The 9,497-nt window shown below is 41.8% G+C and overlaps 1 protein-coding gene across 1 annotated transcript; it reads left to right on the top strand.

Moving 5' to 3' along the window:
* The first annotated feature begins 72 nt into the window (after nt 1–72).
* Nucleotides 73–8,455, top strand: LOC103150902 (P2Y purinoceptor 14-like). The gene is made up of 2 exons (XM_007570679.2): nt 73–688; nt 5,692–8,455. The coding sequence occupies exons 1-2, from the start codon at nt 603–605 to the stop codon at nt 6,728–6,730; spliced, it is 1,125 nt and encodes a 374-aa protein (XP_007570741.1). The 5' UTR covers nt 73–602; the 3' UTR covers nt 6,731–8,455.
* Nucleotides 8,456–9,497: the final 1,042 nt, after the last annotated feature.

A 9,497-nucleotide genomic window follows, 5' to 3' on the forward strand; every position in this document is an offset into this window, starting at 1 on the left:
CCAGCAGAACCAGCAGAACCAGCAGAACCAGCAGAACCAGCAGACCACCCCGTCACCCCCAGGTCCCCCTCTTCTCTCTGCCGCTCCCCCTGCAGGCTGAAGGGCAGCAGACTGGTGAAGCTGCAGCTTCCTCCTTGTGCCTAAACATAATTTTCTTTGAAATGTTTGCATAAATTCAGTGACTTCCTCAACGCTGCATGTTGCACAACAGCCTGGTGTTTAAAGGATCCGCTCACTGCAGCATCGTCTTACTTGGTTTTCTATTTTCATATTTGAGTTATAGTTGGATTTAAACCGAACCCAGAGTGACACGTTTTGTTCCACCTCGTGTTTTAACATGAATTCAACTGAAAAACTTCTGATCTTGTTCACTTTTCCTCCCCAATCCTGTTTGGTGAACTGGTTTCTGTCTAAGCTGTGAGCGTGTGTGCACACGTTTGCATGAATTCATTGCTACAGCAGTAAGGTGGGCATGCAGTGTTTGCCACAGTGATGTGGCTTGTAGAGTCATCAGTGGAGCGAAGGCGTGAGGATGACCAGAGGATGCAACGTCACACAGGAACAGAGGAAGTTTATGTCCAGCGCAGCTCATCTTCCCTCATATGACTCGGTTCACAAGGAGGAGCTCAGACTGCAGGATCGAGCAACATCTGCACGGACGGCTGCCGCACAGCTGGCTCTGCTGGAGGTGAGCACACACACCATGCAGGACGACTCACACCACATTCTGACACTAACACCTCGCTGCGTTTCCACTGGTGATTACAACCCAGATGGATGAAAACCTGATCCAGCAGAGATCAGATCAAATCTGCTCTAAAAGCTGAATTAATGAGGATTCAGTCAGATCAGGTTGGAATATTTCATCAGACTGAATGTGATCTGCTAGAAAGGTCCAGGACTTTCCGTGTTTCTCTAATTCATCTGCTTCTGAAAAATGATAACGTTTCTTATCGCATTTCATAACTTCATGCTTGGTCATGTCGTCAGGCTGATTCTAGAGATGGTTCCGGTTTTTATTTTTCTCTTAAATGTGATCAGATTAATAAATAAAGTAAAACTAAAAAAAGAGACAAATTATGTATCAAATCAAGAGCCAAAAGTTGAAAAAATCTAAATGATTGGATCAAAGTTTAATGTGGAATTATTAATAACATGCATGATTTATTTAAACTCTGCTGGGTCTAACAAGTTTAATGAATAATCAAAACAAAGGCAATAAAAGCCTCCTTTGCATCCTGATGTGAATCATGTTGTATTTGTGGTCGGTTTGTTTTTCTCACCATGAGAACATTGAGCTGCTTTATGATCACAATGCAAAGCTGTGCTTTGAGTCAGAGCTATAATTACACGGCTCTAGTTTTCCTTCCTGTCGTTCTCCAGGAACCTGATCACAGCTTCGACAGGCCGACCGCTGATCACTTCTCCTTTTCTGGACTTTTAAGCTCAGCGACGCTTTTCGAGTCGCCGCTTCCACAGCCAGAGCTGGGCGTTATTCAGTTAGCCCCACACGTCCACCAGGGGGCAGCAGAGAAGGGGCAGGAGCTGCCTGGCAGTTACCTGAGCGCCTGACAGCAGGCAGGGTCAGCCGGATAAAGAGCATCTGATGAAGGCTGCTGAGGATGACTCTGGTTTGCATGAAGCTCATGAGGGCAGATGAACCAGAGGTCTGATGACCAAACCACAGGAAATCACACATGCTGTCTTCCCACAATGCACTGGAAACAGGAAACTGCAGAAAGGATGACCTGGCCACACTTTTCAGAAACACAAACACAGTACAGCACTTTGAAAAAGCAGCACAGCTGGAAGACAGGAAGAATTAAATATAGTAACACCTTTAAGACTTTACACTGCAGAGTGTTTTTCTATTTTCCTGAGAAAGATTTGGAAGTTTTCTGTCCTTTTCCGTTCAGTCTGGAGAATTTTCCAGCCAGAAGCAGCAAAGTAACTGGGAATGTTTTTCCAACGCTGGAGAATCAACCGGTGGAGGGAACGACTAGCGCGCTAACAGCGGAGCTAACGGTTAGCTGAAGGTTTAAACGTTTTTGCTAACACGTCTTCACCTACACGCAAAAGGTTAAAGTTCATGACAGCATGGCAAGAAAAAGAAAAAAATATATATATGAATAAGAAAAAGCTAGAATACAATGATATAAAAGAAGTAAATAATAACAAGTCAATTAATTAATTAAAAACCTGAAATATAAAATAATTAAAAGATTATTTAAATAAATAAAATAGATGAATAAAAAATAAATGAATAAAACCAACAATATAAATTTGATTTACAATAAAATAATAATTCAAAATGATTGCAGCAGGACTTGTTTGATCTGCATTTGGTTTCCGTATTTGGAAAAGAGAAACAGGTCAGATCAGCACTTCCTGCCTGGCATCAGGCTCGGTGGTGGAGGGATTATGCTCTGGGCAGCGGTGGAGGAGGCTTTGGACCTGAACTCCACAATCTGAGTTCAGAATTTGGTCTTGAAGTTCTTCCATGTGCCGTTATTTCCACCTCGCTCTCAGGAAGCGGCTGGCAGAGGAATCATGCAAATATTCAGGCGGCGCTCCAGTTGCAGCCTGCTGCTCTCCGCTTCACTGGAACTGCACTCATTTTGCTTTCTGAGTAAATGCATAATAAAACTTTGAGTTGTTGATGGAACCAATGTTTCTGTGCAGAGATGAATCAGAGCCACGGGAACCACAGAGATAAAAAAAGTTTCACTTCAGGTTATTTATGTGGCTTCGTTTCACAGTGAAGCTCATCGCTGAGTGAAGGTCGGAAGGAAAAACAAACTTTAGATCAGACCAGGTTCCACTTCCAGCTTTAGGTTGATTCATTTCAAAATGCTGGTTCTGGTTCTGGTTCTGCTGTAAATCTGTCCATCATCACATGACATCATCATCAGACATTCAGGTTGCTGCGCATCAAAGTTCATCCGATGTTCAAATATGACTCATAAACTCAGTCTGACCAGGAAACAGACGACTCATTTTTAAAAGGTTCGTTTTATTATTAGTTTTCTTTTTTATGTTTGTTATTTTTCATTAGTTACATCTTTTTAATTATTAAAAAAATCTGAAATGGATTTAAAAACCTTTTGTCTTATATTTATTTAAAACAAGAATCTGAAGCTAAGTGAGCTTCAGCTTAGCGTCACCAACCGGTTCACCAGAAACAGCCCAGATCATCACTCTGCCACCACCGTGCCCGACTCTTCATTCACAAACCGATTCGTTGCTTTTAGCCTTCTTCAGCTGGCAGACGGTGCCGTTTACAGGTCTGACTGCAGCTTGTGAGATTTAACCAGAAATGTTTTACTCAGTTAATTCATGACGTAGAAAAGGGTTGAATTACTTTTTCATCTAAATAATGAAATCCTGGTTAAAAATCTGCGTTTTGCATTAATTCGGCTGATGTTTGTAAATCTGGTCGGCAGGATTCTTCTGAACGTCTCAGAGTCTAAAAATGTGATCAGGTATCGACTGTGAAGCCCTGAGGAGGTTTGCATGAACTCACTCGACCGAGTTCCAGGGAAATGGCATTAAAATGACTCAGCCTGGGAGCTGTCGCACAAATGCCTGTCAGATTTCAGCCGTATTTGTGTTTGTGGTGATGGAGCTGCAGTAAAACATCCACAATCCGTCTAAGGAATTCAGTTTCTGACCTCATTTTTAGTCTCAGCTTTGTTTACAGAAGAAACTCTGAGAAATTGTAAACAAAGACATTAATCATAACTTTAGTCCTGCTGCAATGCTTTTATTTTCACTGAAAGGAGCGACTTGGATCTTCAAGTGGTATTTATAGAGACCAAATACATGAGCATGATGCATGCATAACATTTATATTTATGCTTCTTATCTTTGTCCTCGCTCGGTTTCTGCTAATCTGGTCGATTGTTCAGTGATAGTGAAACTCTGAGCTGCAGGAAGGAGAAGAGGCGTTTGCTCTGAGAGACAGTTACCTTATTCTAAAGAAAAACGTTGCTGCATGTTTTAGTGTTATTATTGATGTGAAGCAGTTTTTGCTGTCATGTTGTTTTTTCAAACAGCAGAAAAATAATCTTTAGACAAACAGAAGTCAGGATTTACCCTAAAATAACGGGGCGAGGACAGGAAGGCAGCCGGGTGTCCTCCGTCCTGTTTTCACAGGAGTGGATGAAGGAGCGCCGTTGGATCGGGATCAATCGGAGCAGGAAGTAGCAACCAGGAGCCAAAGATGCTCGTTATTTTCACACAGAGCGCGGCGCTGAAGGCCGCTGGACTTAAAAGGAGATCAGGAGGAAGCCGCTGCACAGATTTAGTTGTTTACATGAGCAGAACATCTGGAGGCTGATCTGCAAACCGTGTCACAGTGCGACTGATTTAACCTGCCGATGGGAGGCTTTTAAGGCTGGGTTCTGATACCGGCCCAGACGGAGATCCACACCAGGATCCAGAACCACTGAGATGATTTAACCGGCCGTTTCTCCTGTTGGAGCTGACAGCCTGCAGGGGGCGACAGTCATTTCTTCAAACTCAGTCAGTCAGCCAAACGTCTGTCTGGCTTTAGGAAAACAAAACTAGGAAAATGCATTTTCTGCAAAAATGCTGTAAGTTGAGTCTGTTTGCTGAAAACTGATGAAATATTTGAAGTCAACTGCTGATAACTTTCTGAAATGTAATTAAAAAGCATTTCAGCAAACAAATGCTGAAATGCTTTTGCTATGCAAATTTCCTACCTAGCAAAACTTTCAGTAAAAACTTTTGAAAAGTTTAAGTTGGTGTCAACTCAAGTTCAAAAACATAAAATGTTGTGCAGAACAGTGATAACAACGCTGACCTGTAAGCTTTGACTGATCTTACCAATATGGAGTCTTACTGTTGAGTGCAGCAAGACTCAACCAGCTGTTGATCTGCACAACAGATTAATGTTAATGCTGAAATAAACTGGTGAAGATTTTTAACTCAACAGCAGAAAAACTGCCTACATTTAAAAAAGTGGCAGAAACACTAGAATAGCAAGACTTTAAGCATAAACAGTAAAACTACCAACTGAAAAAAGAGGAACAAGACAAGATGTAACTAAAGATCCCGTTGCTCCAAACAGTTGAAGCAAGAGTTCAAACAGCTGTTCAAATGTGACAATTGGAAGAAACCTTCCTGCATTGAGGATGGAAAACACAGAAGATTAAACTTAGATGTGCATCACAAGCTGAGGGCAGGGCTAAAACACTTGGTGAAATGTAAAGTCTGTTGATTTAAAGACCAGCTGAGGTTGGACTGGATGAAAACTATGGAAATGTCTTAACTTGGTGTCCAACTTAGTGACATGTAACACTAGTGAAACTCTGAATTCCTGTATTTACCAAAGAAATGAGATTGGTGAAATTCGCTCTCTCTTTGATGAGCAGCTCTTGATTTTACATGGCTATGTGGTATTACTATGGATATAAATGTCCATTAGCTTAAACAGGAAATACAGTATTTCATAGAACATTAAATTCTAGCTTTGACGTTTTATTTTTCCCAGGGCAGTTGTGGCTACAGTCCAGTAGCTTGTCATCATCAGTGTGTGAATGGGTGAATGAATGAATGAATGAAGTGTGAAGCACTTTGGGGTCCTCTGGACTTGATAAAACTCTATACAAGTATAAGCCATTAACCAGTTACTATGTATTAAAACCATCTTGTCTGTTTTGTTGCCAGGAAAATGGAGAAACTCAATTCGTCTAACAACACCAACCAGTCCGATTTTCACAGCATCTTCACCAAGCAGGTCCTTCCCCCTTTCTACATCGCCATCTTCGTTCTGGGCCTGTGTCTAAATGTCGTGGCCGCCTGGATCTTCTTCAGAGTCCCAGCAGACTCTGGTCTGGTGGTCTACCTGAAGAACATGGTGGTGGCTGACCTGCTCATGCTGCTCTCCTTCCCCTTCAGGGTGGCTGATTACTTGGGTTATGAGAGTTTGGACCTCGATGTAATCAAGTGTCGCTACACAGCCGTACTCTTCTACTTCTCCATGTATGTTGGAATCCTCTTCATCGGCTTCATCAGCCTTGAGCGCTACGTTAAGGTTGTTTGCCTCTCCCCTTCCTCCTCCACCATCCCTTCCTCCAGGTCTAGATTCAGTGTCGTGCCTGTGCTACAGCATATACAGAGGACCACCTCTGCCCGGGTTCTGGCGGTCCTCACATGGAGCCTCCTCTTCCTGTGCTGTGCCCCCAACGTCATACTGACAAGCAATCTTGAAGAAAAACAGTCTGGGAAATGTATGAAATGGAAGACACCGCTGGGCAAGGAGTGGCACAAAGTCTCAAGCCATATCAGCGTGTCCTTGTTCTGGGTGACACTCGTTATCGTGACTTTCTGCTACACATCAATCGCTCGCCAGGTGTGCAAGACGTACCGCCGCATGCGCCGTGACACCACCGACATCTGCCGTAAGTCCAACCGCAGCATCTTCAGCATCCTGGTGGTGTTCTTCATCTGCTTTGTGCCTTACCACGTCTGCCGCGTGCCATTCACTTTGAGTCAGTTCAGCCAATCAGGCTTCAGCCCAGATGTCAATTTTTGGCTTTTCCAGATTAAGGAGGGAACGCTCTTCTTGTCGGCGATGAATGTCTGTCTCGACCCTGTGATCTACTTCCTGATGTGTGGGACTTTCAGAAAGTCCCTGCTGAGGAAACTGTCAGTGAGAGCGAGGAGGAAGTCACTTTCCACCGCTCAGAGTCTTAGCAACATCTAGGAGAAGAGGACAAGGAGTCAGAGGACAAAGAAATGTGTAGCAAAGACAGAAAAGGTGGGAGCAAAAGAAAGAAGGTGCTGAGCAGTGAGGAGATCCTTGGTGACTACCCAAACTGGACTACATGGAAAAAACAAACAGTCCTTATGGGCTGGTATCTTTTACATCTTCCACACCTGAATCAACTGTTTATTACCAGAGTCCCACAGCATTGAAGGACATGTTGAGAAGTCAGCTGTCTTGCAACAGGGACACATCTGAAACATGTAGGACACCAGTCCTTGAGGACTGCAGTTGGACATCCCTGATAGAAGGAAAGCAATGTGATGTTTTTTTGTATTTATAGGCAAGAGAAACAGAATATATCCTGATGATCACTCACTGACCACATCATTAGAAACATCTAGCTGTTTCTGCATTGGAAATCCTTGTGCCTTCAGAACTGCCTTAAATTTTCATATCAATGTTTCAACAAGTTATCAGAACCATTCCTCAGAGGCTCTGGTCCATATTGATGAGAGATAATCAAACAGTTACTGCACATGCTGAGATCAATGATGAGGATCTCTGTTTCACCACAGGCCAAAATGTTCTGCTGGACTGAGTTCTGACGATCTTGCAGATATTAGGGCCCATTAAGTGTTGTTTATGCTTGATGAATGTACATTCAACACAAAAAATAGACATGCAGACTGTGGCCGACACACTTTTTCCAGCATTTATGGCCTGTGCAGCTCGTCCCAACCAACCTTGGGAGCTTGCAAACATGTCCAGTGTTAATCAGGCTTTAGGGTACACTAAGCTCATTGTCATGTCCCAGAAAGCCTGAGATGATCTGAGCTTTGAAACAGGGTCCATTATGCTTCTGGAAAATCAGAAGATGGGTCCATTGTGGCCATTAAGTACTGATTATGATCAACGGTGATACTCAGCTGGGCCTTGAGGTTTCAGTGATGCTCAGCTGGTTCCAAGAAACTATTCCTCCTTACCATTAGACCAGCACCAGCAGCCTGAACCATTGATCCAAAGCAGAACGGATCCACGTGTTCATGTTTATGCCAAATACTGACTCAACCAGCCTGAGACTTCCTGGACCAGGAAGCTCATCTGACATCAGTGACTACTCTTCCTCTGATAACCTGCTGCTCACTAGATATTTTCTCACTTTCAGAACATTCTTTCTTAATCTGAGAGATGGTTGTGGGTTGAAATCCTTGTAGATCAGCAGGTTCTGAAATACTCAGACCAACCATCTGGTACCAACAACCATACCGCATTCAGTTACCAAAATCCCCTTTCTTCCTCATTCTGATCCTCAGCTGAACTTCAGCAGGCTGTATTCAACAGGTCTAGATGCCGCAATGCATTCAGCTGCTTCTCATGTGTTTGGCTAATATGCAAGGACTGAACAGGTGTACCTTATCAAGTGGCCAGTGAGTGCAAGTGTTCTGTATATAAGAGTAGCACATATTTAGCTCTAGCTTTGTGTTTATTATTCAAGGAAAAAGGAAGAGTGGAGGGTGTGGAATGAAGTGTGATGGCAGGCATCGAACCTGTGGCGGATGCAGCCTCATCATGTTGCTGTGAATTCCTCTTCACCTTCAGCCGATTGGTTTGAAGCAGAAAGAGTCAGAAACTGGAGCTTAGCCCGCAAGAAGAACAGCAAACATGTCTTATTTATCTGTGTCACTTTTATATTCAATAAAGCATTAAGTTGTGTTGAACTGTTAAGATGTGGCTCATTTCATGGAGGAAATTAAAAACATTTGTTTTTAATTTCACTTTTTCTCTGCTGCCATCTGGTGGCCAAACTGTATAATAGCAGGATTTCTGCACAGGCGGCGGAGTGGAGGAGCATCTCCAGTTAGAGATGCTGATTAGCGGTTAGTTAGCACCTGCTTTGCATCAAGAAGGTTCCCGGGTTCAAATCCCTGAAATTTCTTCACACAAACCTGTATGTAAGCAAAACAATTATTTTATAAAACCAAAATAGAGTTAAAAATCTGATTACTGGCAACAAAACGTTTAGGACTTACTTTGGGAACTAACTCATTTTAATCATTTAGTTGAGTTAAGTTATGGTTAATTTGAGGTTAAAGTTAAATAACTTGATAAGGATTTTTTGTTTTAAAATGTTACAAAACATCTGGTTGAAACCTTTCTTTAGTAAATCACAGGAAATAATCCTGAAAACAAATGAGCAAATATGACTAAACCATAATGTTGAGTTAGTTCTTAAAGACTGTAACTTCTAACTGTGCATCTTCGTTTTGTTGCAACAGACTGTTTTACAATAAATATATTACATTATTAAAGGAAAATCGTAAAAAAAGATTTTTATTTTTTTACAGACTGAAGGAAACTGGAGAACAAGAAGTTCTGTGAGTAAAATGGACTTTTGGCATCAAAAGTGTTTGTTGGTTAAAAATCCTCAGAAATAAATCTGGTACCAGAGTGAATGTTGTAAAACATGCTGGAGTTTAGAGAGTTTTACATTTTTAAAGGCGTCGTCTCCTATAAGTTACAGGTGTTGGTCATAAAATTAGAATATTGTGATAAAGTTCATTATTTTCCATAATGTCATGATAAAAATTAAACTGTCATATATTTTAGATTCATTGCACACCAACTGAAATATTTCAGGTCTTTTATTGTTTTAATTTTGATGATTTTGGCAAACAGCTCATGAAAACCCAAAATCCCTGTCTCAAAAAATTAGAATATTATGAAAAGGTTCTCTATTTTCCATAATGTCATGATAAAAATTAAA

The sequence above is a fragment of the Poecilia formosa genome, unplaced genomic scaffold (assembly GCF_000485575.1).
Source record: "Poecilia formosa unplaced genomic scaffold, Poecilia_formosa-5.1.2 Scaffold265, whole genome shotgun sequence".
In the NCBI taxonomy this organism is placed as follows: domain Eukaryota; kingdom Metazoa; phylum Chordata; class Actinopteri; order Cyprinodontiformes; family Poeciliidae; genus Poecilia; species Poecilia formosa.